The sequence below is a fragment of the Strix uralensis genome, chromosome 20 (genome assembly GCF_047716275.1).
Source record: "Strix uralensis isolate ZFMK-TIS-50842 chromosome 20, bStrUra1, whole genome shotgun sequence".
In the NCBI taxonomy this organism is placed as follows: domain Eukaryota; kingdom Metazoa; phylum Chordata; class Aves; order Strigiformes; family Strigidae; genus Strix; species Strix uralensis.
The window spans coordinates 10,227,043-10,245,281 of record NC_133991.1 but is presented as its reverse complement, the minus strand read 5'-3'; the positions used below and the strand labels follow the sequence as shown (position 1 = coordinate 10,245,281).

At 46.5% G+C, this 18,239-nt stretch overlaps 2 protein-coding genes across 4 annotated transcripts in view; one reads left to right on the top strand and one right to left on the bottom strand.

Moving 5' to 3' along the window:
• The window catches only part of TRIM37 (tripartite motif containing 37), a 32,087-nt gene extending 25,498 nt beyond the window's left edge, over nt 1-6,589 (top strand). Inside the window, exons 20-25 of one of the 3 annotated variants that reach the window (XM_074890368.1) lie at nt 996-1,124; nt 2,093-2,270; nt 2,955-3,073; nt 4,709-4,822; nt 5,630-5,714; nt 5,955-6,589. In XM_074890368.1, coding sequence (XP_074746469.1) covers nt 996-1,124; nt 2,093-2,270; nt 2,955-3,073; nt 4,709-4,822; nt 5,630-5,714; nt 5,955-5,958 — 629 coding nt within the window. In that variant the 3' untranslated portion in view covers nt 5,959-6,589. Of the gene's footprint in view, nt 1-995; nt 1,125-2,092; nt 2,271-2,954; nt 3,575-4,669; nt 4,823-5,629; nt 5,715-5,954 lie in introns of those variants that run through there. The other 2 variants (XM_074890367.1, XR_012631680.1) reach the window with 2 other exon arrangements.
• Nucleotides 6,590-7,367: 778 nt separating this feature from the next.
• The window catches only part of PPM1E (protein phosphatase, Mg2+/Mn2+ dependent 1E), a 70,710-nt gene continuing 59,838 nt past the window's right edge, over nt 7,368-18,239 (bottom strand). Inside the window, 5 exon segments of the mRNA XM_074890503.1 lie at nt 7,368-12,554; nt 12,829-12,922; nt 13,234-13,377; nt 14,079-14,267; nt 16,008-16,207. Of these exon segments, the coding sequence (XP_074746604.1) occupies nt 11,488-12,554; nt 12,829-12,922; nt 13,234-13,377; nt 14,079-14,267; nt 16,008-16,207 (1,694 nt within the window). The 3' untranslated portion in view covers nt 7,368-11,487.

The following is an 18,239-nucleotide window of genomic DNA, read 5'->3' as shown; positions in this document are numbered from 1 at the left end:
GTTCTGAAGCTGAATCCAGTATCGAACTGGTCCTAGCTGGAGGGCATTTCTTGTTGAGAGCTGCTCTGCATCTGGCTCATCCCACCTGGGGATGTTCATGGTACTTGCCAGTGAACAACATTTAAAAATTCCAGACTTCTATGCTTTAGTAACTTAAAATCTTGTTGAAATTCAAGTAAGCCAAGGTTTTCTCTGGAGAGACTTCATCTTTTGAAAGGTGACTTCTTTCAGAGGTGCAGTGTGGCATCTTTTGGCTGCCAGCACGAAGGCTGTGCTGGTGCTTTGTTGCTCAGATCCTGAATGAAAACACTGATTGCTAATCCTCTCTGACTTCCCTGTTGCCTGGGAGAGATGATTTTCCAGCCTTCTGGCTTTTGATTCAAGTTATTGCTTGCATTTTGGAGCCAGGATGAGTAAGAAGTGTGTTATAAACATGAGTGGACTAAAGAACTGGTAGACTAGTTCTATTCCTCTCCATCCCTTTCAATACTGACCTGCAAAGCCGGGCTTTTGCAGTGCCAGCAAAGGTCTGTTTTGCATTTCATCGTTCCCATAGAGCAGAGAATTCCTTCTCTGATGGTGCACATTGTGTTCAGGTTTGGAGCCCTGAATTGTGCCATCACTAAAGCCACGGAAGGATCAAGCGGCTCCATTGGAAAAATCTTTGAATTTAAGAGCTGAAGGGATGGGTTTGGCTGTCCTTGTCCTTTAGACTTGCCCGATGGCTGAAGGACTCTGGGTGATGGCTTTCTGAAGGATGCCTTAGTGTAAGTCGAGTGGATGTTACTTGTGGAGTCTCGGCCGCACGCGTGTATCTCTAATCTTCCCTCTAGCCCAGGTCTTTGACAGGAAGGCTGTGGAAGGAGTTTGTGAAGGATTGGGAGTTAGTGAGCAATGAGACTAATATGGAGCTTAACTCACTTAAAACAAACATAAAGTCAGAATAGTGCAGCAGTTTGACTGAACACTTGTCACATCTTTAACTATTTTTGCAGCTGCCAGTAAGAAAAGTAATTCTCCCAAACCTCTTCGCTCTGGAGCAGCAGGTAGCCTGTCCTTACGGAGAGCTATGGACTGCGGGGACAGCAATCTGCGTTTAAAGGGAGACGGGAAAACTTCAGAAGGTAAACAAGGTCATCTTTGCTTGTGTGATGGGCTGCACCCGTTGTACAAAAGCTTTTCAAGAAGTCTTTTACTTGGCAACTGAAGTTTCCCTGAAACTTGACTGGATCCTTTCTCAAATCTAGTCAGTGCTATTGTGCCTCTGATAGCCGGTCTGCTGTGAAACAGTGCCACACAGCTGCCTTCCCTGACCCTAACCGTAGGTGCTACATGTTACTTCTGGTCTCTGAAGATGTTTCAGGAGCTAACTCCACCATGAAAATCATAGATCAAACAGTGCTGACCCAGGCTTAAATTGTGCTCTGACTTAAAGGGAATTCAGGAAGGCTCTGGATACATGTGATGAAAGAACTGTATGATATTGCTGCTCCTGAGTTTTACGATGCCCTTCCTTAAGTGGTAATGAAGTGAAATACCTAGCACAGGAATTGGTATTTTGCCCCTCTCAAGTGTTCAGAGAAGGACTGGAGTATCACAATTGTTTTCTTATGATGCTAAATAGATACAGAAGGCTTGGGGGAGAAACTGGAAAATGCCATAAAGTCGTTACACAGAGTAACTGTAACCTTTGTGCCCGGTTCAGCCTTGTCCGAGACTAGAAAGGCGCAGCCATCCGACTGCGTCTGGGGAAAATGGCAGTGAAGTGGGTGTCTGTGGTACTAGAAGATAAACAGAAGATAAGTTTTAACTCCACGAGATGGGGAGGGATTAATCTGGATTTAGCAGAGTCTCCCATCCAAAATGGCAGCTGAGACAAGCCCCGTGTGTTCAGAGGGTGGGTATCGAATGGTACGTGTTGCCCATACGCTGACTGAAAATGAAAGGTTTTTGGGGTGAGCCTGGGGAAGGTGCACTTGTGCTTACGGGTGTCTGGGACCGGCTGGCGATGTAAAACAACTGGATGTTCAACCTTGGGAAATAAAACTCCTTGTGTTTTGAGTTTCTCTCCCTCTTCTCCCCGGTGGCGTAGGGAGCTCGAAGCTGAGTAGCCGGCATCACTCTCCCAGGCCCCTGGCTAACAGCTGCGCTTCCGAGGCGCTGCCTAAGCCGGAGGAAAGACCTTGTGAAGGTTCAGATTCCGATGTGGGAGTTTCTGGCTTAAATGGTTTAGCTGCTGTAGAGAAGACCAGAAAAGTTGGTGCTCTAGGGTAAGGGGTTTATTCTTTCTTTCCTCTTGTTATCTCCTCCCCCACCTTCCCTTGATCTAGAAAGAAAAAAATACCAATCTACTAAAACCAGGTGCTCGCAGCATGGAAGCGAAATTACTTTGAAGTTTAGTTGGTTGCTGCTGTTCCCTCTGGATATCACTTTTTGGTTTTATCACTAGGCTACAAGTCATCTTTTCTTTTTCTTTTTTGTTTTTTTCTTTTATTTTGATCAGCTGTGGATGTAGTCTGAAACTTTGATTTGAAAGGCAGGCCCAGTCTGTTTTCCCACTATTCCTTGCAAAATATCCTCTAACTGAAAGTTACCACTTTTGATTTCCTCATTTAAGACAATGTTTTTCACTGTGACTCTACTTCTCAGCAATTTCATAACTCCCTGTTGGCCAACTAAGCAAAGTGCAATGGAGCACTCAGTTGTGGGGTGGGTTTTTTTTCTAAATAGCAAGAGTCACTATTCTTGGAAAATACTCATCATAAACTTTTCCAGGTCTATTTTTTTTAAGATTTTAAATGTTTCTAAATCAAAGCTGGAAGCTTAAATGGGTACGCAAGAGACTTAAACAATGATTAAAACTAGATGTGGCACTAAAGGGATTTGTTTCCATAGCTGGATTAAAGCTGAACTTCTGACTGGGTTTTTGTATTTCTCCTAAATTCTTTCTTAAGAACAAATTCTAAAGGATGTCGTACAGAAGGAGCCCAGTCAGGTGGTGTGGAGAACAGCTCTGAAGCTGGTGAACGGCAGGGTGTGCTCTCTGAAGGTGCTTCTGCAGGGCCTGAGGAAGGTAAATGGGACGTTGTAGAGGGCAAGTGCAGTGTGATGTCACTCCAGTCTGTGATGATCCATTTCTGTAATGGAAATAGCTTGAAGAGGGAAAAAAAAAAAACCCAACAAAACCCAAAACCTGTTTTCATGGCTGTTGAACTTTGCTGTAACATTTGGCAGCTGTAGCAGAAATCTGGCGGAGGAGAGAACACCTCTGTCACGGCTGCCTGGGGGGAAATCCTGATGTTATGGTGCAGCAGGGATGGGAAGACCTGACAGATACTGTTAGACGGTGCCATCTATTTCCCTGGACTACTGGTTGCTTTTTGTACCTCTTGATATGTCTCCAGGTCTCTGGTGTTCAGTTGTATGGCCTTGAAAATAATTTCTTATCTAATTAAAATAGTAGCCAGTGACCTTGGCTTTTAAGTCTTGTGCCTTCAGGGACAAACCACGTTGGTAACTACCTCCACGTCTGCACTAGAATCTCTCCAACACTTCATTCGTGTCGGGTGTTGTGGTACGTAAGCCAGTTTCCTTAGAGACTTGGAGGAAACTTTTCCCCCTCCCTTCCTGCATCCTTTCCATGCTGGAAAAAAAATATTATTGCCTTTTTTTTTATGAAAGTCCACGTAGAAGAGTTTTTCTTATCTTGCTAAAGCTCTCCTGCCTTCCACCCCTGCACTAATTTGAATTTCAATGACTGAATTGTAGCGCAAAGCCTATATTAAGGTGCCAGCATCCATCTCTATCTGCAGTGTGCAGTATAGTGTAGGAGTTGGCATTTACAGAAGGTCTCTCAGTGACAAAACTGAATTTCTGCTCTTAGTCACTGCAGCGTGATCGTGATGCGCTCCCGCAGCTCTCCTATTATAGCAGAGAGCCTAATAGGAAAATGTTTTAAAAACTGAAATACTTCATTGTTAAAAACCCCAGGAAACAAATATTACAATTTTTTTTTTCCTTTCAGAGGAAAAACTACAGTTGAGTTGGCACCTCACTTAACTACTTGCTTTTTCTTAGCAATGAGTATCAGCTCTTAAGAAGTAAAAGAACAGAGCAAACCCCTTTTGTCACCTACAGAAGGGAGAGCTGTGACTGCTGTCAATGCACACTCAAGGTCTGGCAAAACGAAAGAAGCCACCTTTGGTTATCAACAGCTACGGCTCTTTTTTGTAGGAAAAGCATGGGTTTTTTTGTGTGAGACTTGAGTATTGCTGCTTGAAGGGTTTGGTGGGTGCCTTGCTCCACGGGTCATACTACCTCTTAAAGTGTTAAAAAAGCACCTTTTATTGTGTGTCCTAATTGTGGAGGTCAGCTGAGCAGCTGGCAGGGGAGCGCTGCGGGGGCAGGAAGGGGCTGCGGCCACCTGGGGACGGGTTGGAACCGCTCCCCTTGAGCCGCGCAGCGAAGCTGGTACCCACCGTTCTGTCAGATTCCTTAGTGCTTTGGTAAATACATTTAGCTCTGAACGTGCTCCTTCTCTCTTGTTCCTCTGCCAGCTCGTGGTATTTGATAGTGGTAGCTCTTACGTGTGAAAAGGTTGAATGCTCCAGCGACGTGATCTTACTGCTGCTGCTTTTGCCTTGTGGGTTTCCTTGGGTTTTTTTTGCAGCTGGGGTGTGTCAGAAGCATGTCCTTCATCTCCTGCCAGGAATGAGCAGTGACAGTGACATTGAATGTGACACAGAAAATGAGGAGCAGGAGGATGCCGCCTCTGCCTCGGAGGGGTTTAACCACGCCTTCTCCGTCCCGTCCTCAAGCGAAGGTAGAGTTGCCCCTGTGAGCTCCCCCCCGAACGCTCCCGCACCTCTGCCCCAGAGCTGCTGCCGTCCCCCCGCTGCTGCAGTCTGACGGGGCTGGGGAGGCACTAAAGCTCCAGCAAGTGCCAGGAAGATGTGGAACTCCTCTCCTGGGATCCTAATTAAAACCAGACTAAAACAGGAGAGGGGAACTCTTTCTAGGCTTGAGAAGTCAGTTCAGGTGAGGCTCCCAGGGAGTTGTTGGAAAACCCACAGCTCTAGTTCTGACCTGGAACTCCCTGCGTACCCGGGTCAGCGCTGTAACTCGGAGGTAACCGCTGCCCGTAGACACGGATTCGCATCTTAATTGGCAGGAATGTGCTCTGAGGCTTCAGTGTAGTTTCAACAACTCATCTCCTATTTCTTTGAGAAGCTTTAACCTTCTGATCAAATTAAAAGCTGTAGGGTGACAGCTGATGCCAGGTGAAGTTGACTTTTAGCCTGAATAAGCGTCCCACAGGGGATTAGCAGTGTGGCCTAACAACTGGGCTCAGTAATTGGAGTTTGCTGCTTTGCCGTGTGTCGGCACAGGCACTAAAACCTCACGGCTTGTCAGAAGAATCAGGACATCGCTCATATCTGTGCTTGACTTAGAGGTATCTTTAAATTTAAAACCCTGGGGCTGTCTTAACTCTGTGTCGAGCCCACCGTGTTGCGCGACGTCAGGGCCGAAGCACGGTGCAGCGGGCCTTTGGGTGCAGGGAGGGTGAGGTGCTGCCTCCCGACGGCTCATCGGGTGAAGGTCACTGGGTTCTTGTTTGGTTTGTTCACAGCCTCGGAGCGGTGCTCCATGTTCCCGGAGGGGGATCAGGGTGGTCCCGACGACCTCGGCTTCGTGGCTGGAGAAGACGGCACCAGGTAATTGTAACCGTTGGCCCCGGGGGGACCCCAGGGCTGCGCCTGCCACCCCTCTGAGGGCACCCTCGCACATCCCGGTGTGCGGAGGGGTACGTGCGTGTGTAAGCGTCGGTAGAAAACTCTGCTTGGATTTAAGTACCCGGTGAAACATTTCTGACTCTTAAGGTTGTAGTTGCTTGAAGTCTTAAAACTCTGGCGGTGGGAGGGTTTCCGATGAAAGCTGACTTTGTTTTGGAGCAGATAGAGAACGGGCTCGGGGCCTGAGGACCTGCCGGCTCGGGGAGAAGCGGCGGTTTGTTCACGGGAGCTTAGCCCAGGGCGGCTGGTGGTGGCTGTGTGTGTGCTCTGTTCCGCCCAGGGCGGTTCTTCAGTCGTCTTAAACCTGTTCCTGGGGCAAAGTGACCTTGGAAGGCCTTACCCTAACACGACATTCCTGCATTCTGGCTCCGCCAGCCTCTCAACAAACATCCGGAAGGTGCTGGAGCCCTGTCCCAGGCTCCGTCCTCCTGCGTCGTTGGTCTAACGGCACAACCTGGGTGTGGGGGGCTGAGTCCGGCGGGTGTGGTGGAGCGCGGGCGGGGGTACAACAGCCAGCGCAGTGGTTGTTTTCCTCAGTCTGGTGGGGACCAGCTGAACCCGTTGCCAAACTTTGCCGCTGTGTGTTGTGTTTTGAGCTGCTAAACGACGTGTGAAGCTACAAAAGCTGACGCAGGGGTAGTGACCAAGCATGAGTAACTGTAACCCAGAGCTGTCCTTGTCGCGGCTGCCTGTACTGACGTTGTTCTTTTCTGTCTGAACGTTCCGCAGTGTAAGTGCTGTACAACTCCTAGTTTGAACCTGTTTGCACTTTGTTAATAAAATGAATGTTGAAAGCTGCTGTGAAGTTTTAGATGTTTCTGTGTGAAGGAGCAAAATGGAAGCGCCTGCCCATCGGGGCCTTGCCCTGCAGCACCGCCTGCTCCTAGAAGATCTTGCTGCTGTACACCTGTCCTTTTTTTCCCTGAATTTTTCAATGAAAACGCTTAAAATCCATCTGGGATTTTGAAAGCCAGACTAAACCCTTAAATCTCATCTATTCAACTAGGAATTGACCTAATTTTACCCAAAGTTGGTTGCGTGTGTCTTGGCTCCAGCTGCGGCACCCGGACGGTGGCCTGGGCCCAGCTGCACGCGGCGGTAGCGCAGTGTGAGTGTTTACTCTTGTGCAGGGCTGCGTGTTGATTATTACCCACAGCTCAATTAGCAGTAATCACGGAGCTCTGCCTCTTCACCACTCGCAGATGCTTTACTTTGGATAAGAGGCCTGAGCTGAAGGGAGTTATTTTGATCAGCCCCAGGAGCTGTTCTGGGGTTCGTGTCCAACCTTTGCAGGGCCAGGAATGGAGCTTCACAGAGAACTAACGTGCCTACAGCCAGCTCTTAAACGAGAGGTGGGTGAGGGGTACTGAAGACTTATTTATGGAATTACAGCACAGTGTGAGTTAACAGCCCCTTCCCTTTTTGGCTGTAAATGGGGTCAGGCCCAGGGTGACACCCCAGAGACTGCCCGGGGCTGTGCTGAACTGCAAAAATCTGCTTTTACCCCAGGAAAGACACTTAATTCAAGTGGTGGTTGCTGTCCTTTTAACTCTTAAATAAACAGACTATCTGAAGTGTGGTTTAAATTACTGTTTTATTAAGATATTGGTAAAACTTCAACAGTTTTTCCTGTATAAACAGCTTTCATAAATAAAGTACGGATGACTAATACATGGTTATAACTAAACTCGCATGTGAACTGTAGAACAAGGTTGAAGGGGGAGGTCCCACCCCTGTGACAGCGTTAGCCGTCACTTATTTGCTTCATAAAGACCACGTGAGTTTCATGAACAAGATAACACAGAAAGGTCAACGGGAGCACCCAGGGACAACACACCTGGCTCTCGCCACACGCGCTGGTGCCGGAGGAGTTCTTGGGGTGAGCTCAGCCAGCTTCCCTTGTTCCAAGGTGGCTTCTAGAGTGAAGGAGAGAAAAGACCCAACAAAACGCGATTGTGACATACAACAGTTGTACTAGACCCTAATAGGTGGGGTTGTATTTTTTTTCTTTAGCTTTAATGCTGGCAAGTACAGTGCGAGCGCCGGATTAGCGAGGAGTGGGGAAGGAATATGGACACGGACGTCTGAGGTTGTGTTAATGCTTCATTATTACTTATTGCACATGATACAAGGGTAGAAAGTTTCGTTCCTGTTGCACAGAGGCTACGAATTAAAGAAAGATTGCCCTAAATTGCAGGCGTGAACAAAGCTGCAGTATCCCCTCCCATGGCTTCGTTTACGTGACTAGTGCCGAGTGAATAAATTGTGCTCAAACAGCCCCTCATTTAGACCAATCTTTCTCATTTTTTGTCCCCCGCAGAACATTGCCAGGGTGGGGAGGATTTAGGGAGGAGATAGTGGACCTGAACTACAGCAGCCGTGTCTGTAAGCACAGAACTGGCGGTGCCTCACCGTATCTGCCCATAGGACAACGCGCTTCTCGCTGACACACAGTGTTCCAAAAACAGAGCAGAGTTTCTGTGAGGATGCACCACTATAAATGTGGCGTTAAGTTAAAGTCTGCTTTGACATTGTCCTTCAGTGTTACAATGCAACCGAAATCAAATACCGAATGGTTTGAACTTGCAAGGACAATTGATGGCACTTCTAGGTAAAGAAAAAGTTATATACATGCGTTTCCACCCACCTTTAGTGCAAATCGAAAGGGGTTAACAGCTCCCTGGTCTGGTGCTATACTGCTCTCTGCAACGCAGACATTCCTCAGAGTTGCACATTGAAAAAGTGTACACAGGAAACTACCAGCGTGGGGATCGCGGGGATCCCACTAGTACTCACAGTGAAGAGCTTACGAGCGAGTTTTGAGCAGCTTCAGACAAACCGCCTGGAGCCCGGTTCTCAAAACCAACACAATTTAACCAAAAAAAAAAAAAAAAAAATGTTTTCACTACCTACCTCCTAGTTCTGCAAACACGGTTAACACGTAAACTGAAAGTGATGCGGGTCGTGTTAACGCGGAAAAGGGATACTTCAGCTCTTTATTGGAAAGATTCGTTATACAAATTTCACCACCACTAAGATACACAATAAAAATACAAAACACAGGTCACAGACTGAATCTCAGTATCAACAGTTAATAAATACAATTAGATACTTTTATATTAGCCTAATATTTTTACATTGTCACCAGATAGACAATCAAAGTACGAGATACAGAACACTTAGATACCGTTAGAGAGGGATTATTGCTTACGTTAGCAAGCAGCAAATAAGGGCACAGGATTGTGAACTGAAGAGAACTACTTCCTATCACCAGTGGCATTAAGAGAAAACACTGCATTTCACAAAGCACTGCTTTTTTGTCTAGTGTGTAGAATCAAGAGCAGCATATATCAGACCAATAACCACTACTTTTAATATTATAGAACTTTAAAGGACTTACCTTACAAATGGTTCCTATCTACTCTATAAATATGCATTTAGTGAAGAAATGAACACTCGCTATCTATACAATGGTTTTACCTGACCACACTGGAACTACGATGGTAGATTTTTTTTTTTTCTCCTAGCAAGATAAATGGCATGAGTCGCAGAATTATCGTTTATGAATCCACACCTAAAAAGCTAGATCCTTCCCAAAACAGCACACCTGCAGTCCAGTGCTCTTCAACTGCTCCTGCAGACTGGGAAGAAGTTTTATCATCCATCACGGCTTTTCATTCTAATTTACTCACACGAAGAATTGCACTTACACCACCTTTCTCTCCGAAGCACGACAGTCAGCTCTAAGATGGACCTTCAATGTGTCATTATTACTGTGGATAATTTAAAACGAAGGCACCGCAGAGATGCCCCAGAGTTGCATATTTTACCGTTTCCTGGTTTCTCAAATTTCCTCAGTAAATCTGACTCGGAACATACGCTGCAGCTAAAGAGAACATTGACAACAGCTAAGGCTTAATAAGATGACAGATAAGAGCCAATGATCCCGTAAGATTAAAAAAAAACTCTGAAAAAGATCAAAGGAATCTAAAGCCACACTCTGACTCCTGGTTTACTCACAAAGCCTTTTGCTATTCATCAGATTGCTTTTGAAATAGTGCATCAAAGATAGAAGCAGCGGAAATTGGCAGAATTCAAACCTTGCCATCTTGTTGTGTTGAATAATCTCCTGACTACTTAATATTAAAATACTTTGCAAACTCTAGCTAAGTACTAATACTGTTATTAAATCGTTACTGCTAAAATGATATGAATTGTACGATAAATGCCTATGAAGACTTACTTTATTCAAACTCTTCCAAATGTCTAACTGTAACAAAGAATAGTAACAGGATGTGTATTTAGTGGAGCTGATGGAATCGTCTGCTTACTTACGTCCCAATTAACCGCTCCCCTCAGGGTGCGACGTCACCTCGAGAGCAGGGAGGAGCTGGTGGGTCTGTTTGTTGCCCAGTTTGATAACTAATGCTCTGCCTACGAAAATAAGGGCGACTGACATTCCTCACTCTCCTTTCTAAGCCCAGGTTTAACCAAAGCAGAGCTCTGCCTTGTCAGGGAGTTCTACCCTCTCCACTAAACCCCAAGCGCAGCCCCTGCTCCTGGGATTCTCCGGCAGCCCGGCCGCCGTTCCTACGCGCGCTGGAAACCGCCACGTTGCGGCAAGAAGGCGCCTTGTAGACACAGCGTCCTACCAGCCTTCCTGCTGCAACCGCAGATGAAATTACGCCTTCGCCGTCTAGAAATCACGACCGAAACCAAACAGCTCGTCAAATTGCTCATTATCTCTCGCAAGCAGTTCTCTGGTTTGACTGGTTGAGTGACAGTAGCGTTGTACTGAACATCTCCACAGATTGGTTTCTTTTAAGACCTGAGATGAAGTTACGGTGGAAAGAGGTTGGCTCAAAGCATTAAGCACAATCATGTTCAATTAAAACTAATTGAGAACAGTTTCCTAAACTGACAAACGAGAAAAATGCCACTAAAAGCACCAGAAAGATACGAGATTCCCTACACTGCACCTCTAGCCATAGGAAATAATTTTTTTAAAAACTACAAAAAACAGTTTTCTTCATATTCCACGTTTTATGTTACATGAAAAAAAAAAAAAGGTAAATTATGAGTCTGTACCTCAATTGGAGTCTGAGAACAGAGTAGCAGGAGCTTAGTTTGTCCATTCCTAAGTTACCTGGTAAAACCCTGTATGGCTTTTAGTCGTCTACCTGCAAAAGCGGATGTAATTTTCTAATTCACCTTAACGCTCGCCTGAAATAAACAGAAAGCAGAACACACACACAAAAAAAAAAAAGCCCCCACACACCTTGACTTCTCTGGCAACTTCCCCCCCACTCTCACAAAATTTGGCAGTTCTAAACCAGAATCTTTCTTTCCATATTGCTCCACAGACGCCCCTCAGGCGGGTTCATCTTCCTGTGGTGTCACAGCCCGTTCCCCGCGCGCGAGAACCGGCTGTTGGGCTCCCACTGGTGAATGTGGCTGGGTACGTGCGGGTGGCCGGGTGGCTGTGGCACTGCTCAGGGTGGCACCACCACCAAACTTTATTGAGATTGAAACAACTACATTTGTTAATTCCTAGATCTATTTACACATGGGTTGAGCTTTGCAGGGGACTGGAGTAGAGTTCTGAAATGCCCACCTTTCGTCGCTTTCTGATGATGCCAGTTTTATTTTGGGAATGTCTACTTTGGGAGTCTGACGGGGGACGCGAGGGGGACGGTTACATTTTACAGCATTGATGAAGGTGTGAATCTGGTATACAATGACTTTGTCTTCGCATCAAAAACACGCTCTCACTGTCAGCGCTACGCCCAGCCAGCCTCCACCACGGGGAGCGTCTTACCCACAACCTCGTGCTACTGCGGCCCCGGACGGGCAAGGACAGCCTCGATCCTTCTAGATGGGAAGGCTCACGGGCCAAGAGCGGCACGTGAAACTTTGGTTTGAGCCTGGCTCCTCGTCGCCTCTTCCCGTTACAGAGCCGGAGGTGAAAGAGCGCAGCTCGTTTTCCCAAGGATTTGAACAGTTCCTCTTCCAGCCCACAGAAGATGGGGGATAAACCCTTCACCCTGTAGATGCTCGGCCCTGCAGCAGCCAAACCAAGCGGAGCGTGGTGCTCCCTGGGATCGCGCTGTCCACGCACTGACGGTGTGGTGCGCTCTGTTGAGTCGTTCTTCACTGCTAAGCTGATCAAATCGGCGCTCTTTGGTATGCCAGGACTAAACGCTTGAATTGGTGGCAGACATTTGGCACTCTGAGGTGTACTAGTTCCTGTTTTTGTCAGGTCTAAATAGCCTTGATCATCAAACAGGTTAATGCTGGACCCTATGCTTAAGCTAGTTCTGTCGGTGAAGGAATCCACTCGTCCTTCGTACCCTAGGTCTGCAGGTGCTGAGCACTGGTGCTGGGGCCACGGTCGTTTGCAGTCTCCATGGTTTTCCTTATCTTCCCCGTTGTCTTCTTGCCCACCTTGAAAAGAGTTCTCTGTCCAGTCCGACTCCTCGCTCACATTGACTGCTGCGTTCATGTCCCTGAGAAATACCACAATGACAGTAATGTTGTCGCTGGAACCGGCGTCCCGAGCAGACGCCACTAATTTATGTGCTACCATGCTGCTGTCGCCATTATTCTCCTTTAGATGGTCAGCCACCACTTTGACTGCCTCATCGGGATTGACTGTGTCATAGAAGCCGTCGCAGGCTAGAATGAGGTAGTCTTCAGAGCCGTCTAGGACAGTGGAGGCAGAGTCTGCGTCCCCACAGATATATGGCTTGTGCTCAGCATCCCCTGTGGAAAAACACCACACAGAGACACCAGACTGTGGGTTTGCAGCCACAGCATCTGGAAGCCCTTTTATTAACACAGCACGGAGCTGATGACTCTTACCCCAAGTTAAAGCAATTATTTGGAAATTACTCCCTCAAACTGTAGAGGAAAAAAATAGAGGTTATCACCCACAGGTCTATCTTCAGCTGTACTTCAAATTTTGATCACTAGAAAAATTAAAGTTTTAATTAAAAAGAAAAGCAAACTGGAAAAAGGAATTGAAGCCCACTCTTACCAATAGCTCTGGAGACTGAGAGGCTCCCATTCACCCTCCAGGCTCCAAACCAGACCACACAGCCCCCAAGTGCCTCAATGCGCTTCTTCTCATCCTAAACAGCAAGGCAACACGAGAGGGGTTTGGACAGAGCGTTCAGTGCCGCCAGCGCACACCAAACATGCCCAGAAATACTTGGTTTTCACAAACACAGCACAGCGGGGGCTGCAGGCCCCAGCAGATGAGAAGAAAGGGTTTGCACACAAATCCATGCCAACTTCCAAACAAACTGGGATAACTGGAGCTGCCGCTCTAAGAGACCCCAGCAAGGTGACACTCCGTGTCCCAGCGTCCCACATAAAGCTGATTGCTGTCAGCTGCAGCGGTGAGGACTGCCCGGGTGTATTTAAAACGGGGTATTCTCACCTCTCGATCTGGTTTGTGGGGTTTCATCAGTTCCACAGCTTGGCCTCTCCTCACGAGCATAACCTGGGAGTCCCCAAGCCAGGCCACGTGCAGCATATTTCCTCGGATGAAAGTCACCACCCCGGTGGTTCCACAGCGCAGACTCTGGGGAGGGTGAAAAAAAAACAAAACAAAACCACCAGCCGTTTTAAATAAGCAAATAAGAACCATTTCAAAGCATTTTCTTGCTTAACTCAAGGACAAAACATGTTGATATTCCAACACTCAGCCTGTTCTGGGGAGGAATGGGCAGCTTTCCTTACTGCTCCAACTGTGCAGTAACAGCCCCTCAGAGCCAACATGGCCGGACACAAGCCATCGATTTTGCCCTGTGACATCCCCTGCCTTGGAGCCACGTTTCAGAAGTGGGGCTCTGCTAGGGAGCTGCTGTGCCACTGGTTTGACTTGGAATAGTTAAGAAGTGAGAGTTAACAGGTTGTTTCTAAAGGCATTTAAAAATTGTTGTTCTTTTGGTGTGTTAATGTTCTTGGAGGAAGGTTTCTTTGTAAGCTTCTGGAGTTCCCTGCACTTAACTCAGCCCTTGCATATGTTTAGGAGGCCTAGGGGTCAGTTACCCATTGATTTGTGCTTTCTGGAGCTAAGAAAAACGTATGTTGTAGAAATTAGGGAAAAAAATACCACCCCGAGGACTAAACCTGGTTAGTTTGTGAACTTAAAAACAGCAGCAGCGTCCTCCCAAATGAAGGGGGTGTGTGGGAAGCGGAGGCTCAGCGCCCGGAGCGCCCCTGCTGACAGAGGAGGTGGAGGTGAACGCTCTCAGAGCCCAGCCCAGGTCAGTCAGTCACCTCTCTGGCTGCCTTCTGCACAAAGCGCTCGTCGGTCACCCGGAACGCTCGGCACAGCGCTTCTGCCGGGTCGTGCTGGAACATCTCCTGGTGGACCATGTTGACGTGGAGGTGGATGGAGGCATAGATGGCAGCGTCCACGCCCCCGTGACCATCAAACACGGCAAAATAAGCTTGCTCTTCTTGGTCCTGTCAATGGGAACACATTGAGAAAACAACTCAGGGAAAAGCAATGCAAACGGCTAACTGGATTGTCTTAAAACTTTTGAACTTGAGATTTGTGGGGTCCTCATGAAATTGCACTTAGAGGCAGAGTCTCCACTGGAAAAACAAACTACTCGGACCATCTTCACTGGCATTGATGGGAAATTCCACCTTACTGCTGATGAATTCTACCTGCAAACTGCAAGGGATGCCCGTGTGGCGCTCTCAGAGCTCCCTATGTCCCATTTGTTACAGTTCAGTCACTCAACTCAAATAGCAAGTGCCATTCTTATCAAATTGTGCAGCAGTTTTTGTGTGCAAAAACCATGGAGAGAGAACATCCAGTACAGTTTGCATGAAGTCTACATCAAGACTAGAACCCACCAGGGATAAAATGCCAGTACAGTTAAAATGTGAAGCCAGCCACAGCCTCTGCTTTCATTCTTTTTTTAAAAAAAAAAAAATCTAATCCATATCACCTTGGATGCCTGTTTTTTTTTTTAAAAAAACCTGTATGTACTCTTTCATCAGATAATTGTGATTACATTCACAAATCAAATACAGCAAAATCACTCATCTTCAAGTCAGTTTTCTCAACTTCCCCTTATCTGTTCAAACAGAGAAACAATGCTGTACCAAGAGACAGCAACTCCTGTGCCTACTCGTACATATAACACACCAACCCACTGTCAGCGCCAATTCAACCTTGACAGCCATCTCAATGACTAGAATATTTGTACGTTGTAATTTTTAAGTAATGGGCTCCAACACAAATTGGAATAAGAAAGCTGACAATTGACAGGCAAAGGAAACATCTGCCTCTGTTTGCATTAATATCATTTAAAGGCAAGAACGTGGATGGGGCAGAAGATGGTTATTAAAGTGACAGGATGTAATAAAAAATCAATTATGCAGTAATCTGATCCTAAAGGTAAAATTCTTGCCACTTTCTTCTATTTGCCTTTCTTCAGTGTCCAGTTTTATATCTGAAGGAGGAGCAGGCATGAGTATTTGACCGATGGCCACGTAAAGTAATTAATGGAGGGAAGTCTGGCCCCAGTTCCACCAAACTACTCATGGTGCTAGGTTCCTGTGTGAACTGCACCCCATTCTCCTATAAGTTTTGGGGTTTGTTTTGGGTTTGTTTTTTGTTTTTTGTTTTTTTACTTTCTTTCCTTATTCTTGTTTTTGGCTTCTTCCTCCGAAGAGAAAGGGTTGACAAGCAGGACAGACCCACCCCTGTAGACAACTGGTTTCAGTGATGAACTGTAAGGTGAACTGCTTCCCATTTCCATGAGCAATCCTCTTCTACACCTGGGCATCTGCAGCCAAAGAGAAGCTCACACCTTGATTTATCGCATGGTACAAGGCCATCAGTTGCTGCTCACAGAAGTAGGGCTGCTTTCTGCACGATGGCAGGTCAGTCCTTCAGCCACTGCATGAGTGGCTACCTCAGGGTGGGCCAGATACAAACTTTAGTTAGATAATATTTCACCAGAAGCCTTGCAAATTGCCCTGCGTAGAAACTGCATGTCACACTGCTGCTATGGTTACAGAATATCAACTGACCTAACTAAAGACCGGGTTTGTCTCCTGACTGTCAGTCCTCCTCAGGTGCCTCACAGGTATGGCTTTTGTTTTCACAGCAGAAGGCTACCTAAGTTTCCCCAGGAATAGAAACTGTACTTAGCATATGCGTCTGTCTTCCACACAATCTCTTTTTACCTCAAGGTTGAAGAGCATGTTGAAGTCCGGGATGCAGACGTGCTTGTCTTCCATCTTCCTGCGCATATTCTTGATTGCATGGATGGACGTCTCGTAGTAGCGGTGGGGCTTCGGCTGGAGTGGAAAGTCTTTCACCCAGTTGCTGCAGATCTCATGCAATTTGCTAAAAACTACGCGGGCTAGCTTCACTGTCTCAATCTCTGGGGAAGGCAAAAACCACAAATGAAAGGCTAAGTGTTATTAAGTGGGAATTTTTTTCTTGCATACATTACAAAGATGAAACAAAGACCATTTTAGCTGAGCAGTTGAAATGGATGTCAGCAGGGAAATTCTGGGCTCTGATGCATAAAAAGAGGAAGCCAAACTCACCATAATCAGCATTCATCATTGTTTGTTTGTCTTTTTAACTTAAACATTCCCCTGTGCCTTTGGGGAACTCATTTGTGGCGTCAGAAGAAATGAAAAGCAAGTACGTTTCCCTCAGCATTTGATCCCCTGCGTCGCTCTGCACAGGGCGGGTGCAGCTGTGCCACCGCAGCTCTGATAAGGACTTTGTCATGGCATATAGCGTCACATACAAACCTCACAATCCATTACAGTGATGTCTTGGGTTTAGACCAAACTATCTATTCCAAACAACACCTCACTGCAGAACTGAGGCAATTCAGTGGTAAATAATCTACAGAAATGAATAGCGTTACTTTAAGATGTTTTGGTGGGGTACACATCCAGTACCTTCTTAGTTTCATAACGTTATTTCCAGATTCACGACTAGACAGTGCGTCAAAGAAATCTGCATGAGCAAATGAGAAAACCATAAAGGTCTTCAATTTAAGAAAATGCTGAACTGTCACTCCTGAGAAATTGTAATTTTAAAATGTGAAAACTCGGGCACTTGACAATTGTTCTGAAATGCAGGGGAAGAAAACAGGAAGTAAGCATCAGAGCTGAACACACCAGAATCTCTTTGTTCATGATCATTCACCAGAGATCTTCAAAGCCAAACAGCAGCAATCCATGAGTGTCAAACGTTCCTGGAGGAGGAATGGCTCAAATACGGGGACTAGAGGGGAGAGTTACAGCATCTCTCAGTTCACAGCAATTCTGTGAAGAACCTAAAAGCAGCATTTACTAACTTCTGTACTAGGTCTACACAAGATGTGGGCTACAGTGATCAGGGGGCCAAGATCCTTAGGAGCAAGATATATTCCCAGCTCTGTTGAGTATGAGTTGGTTCAAGCTTGATCTGCAGGAGCAGCCATGAAGCCAGAAATAAGCTATAGACATAATCCAAAGGAGGAGTCTTAGCATCTTGATCACACAGCTTTAAAATAAGTGGTGGAAATCAAATGACTGGGTCATCCCACCACTGCCATAGTAACAGGCACCGATTCCCCCACAACACCTCTGCTGCTCTCACCAGTGCCACCAGAAATCTCTTTACTGGGTAATATAATTAAAGAGGGAACACGTACAGCCTGGCATGTCCAAATGATATTTTCCAGAAGCGAACCCCACAGACTCGCTCTGCCATTTCCTTCCACTGGGCACATCCGAAGGGAAAGGGTGGACATTCAGTGTCACCTGGCCGTTACGCTTCAGAGCGTCCCTCTGAAGGGGGGAGGGAGGGAGGAAACCCACTGGCTGTGCCGAGACACTGAGCACCCTTCCCAGCAGGGAGTGTGCGTAGTGTCAGCATCATCAATAATTGCTCTGGAGGTTAAAACAGGAGAAAGGCCCACAACAGTTAAACCACCCCCTCACAGCTGTAAATTACTCATCAATTGTTAATGTTGCAGCGCTGAGCCAGAGCTGACTCAGCTGTCATTGCGGTTGTGTCATGGAGAATTTCATTTCCCTCCTGCTGCTCCAAAATCCCCAGTGTTGGAAGTAGCGCTTAATTGTACCACAGCTAAGTGGGAAATCCAGCTCAGGCATTATTGTTCCCGAAGATAACTGACTTCTTTTAGGGCAAAATTAGGGTATAAAGAATACCAGTAATCAGATTCTGCTTTTTACTACCTAAATTTTGAGGCCTTTCTTGAAAATGCAGACAGTATCACAACAGGGATCAGTACCCAGGTTTGTAGACATGTCATCAAGCCAAGGACCAAGGTCTTAATCTAAGAACTCAAGTTTTTGACTAGTCAGTGACCTCTTTGTGTCTTGGCTATAGTAACCCCATCTCCTAGTACCTGCAGAGACGGGGTAATGGGACTTTGTGATTTGCTT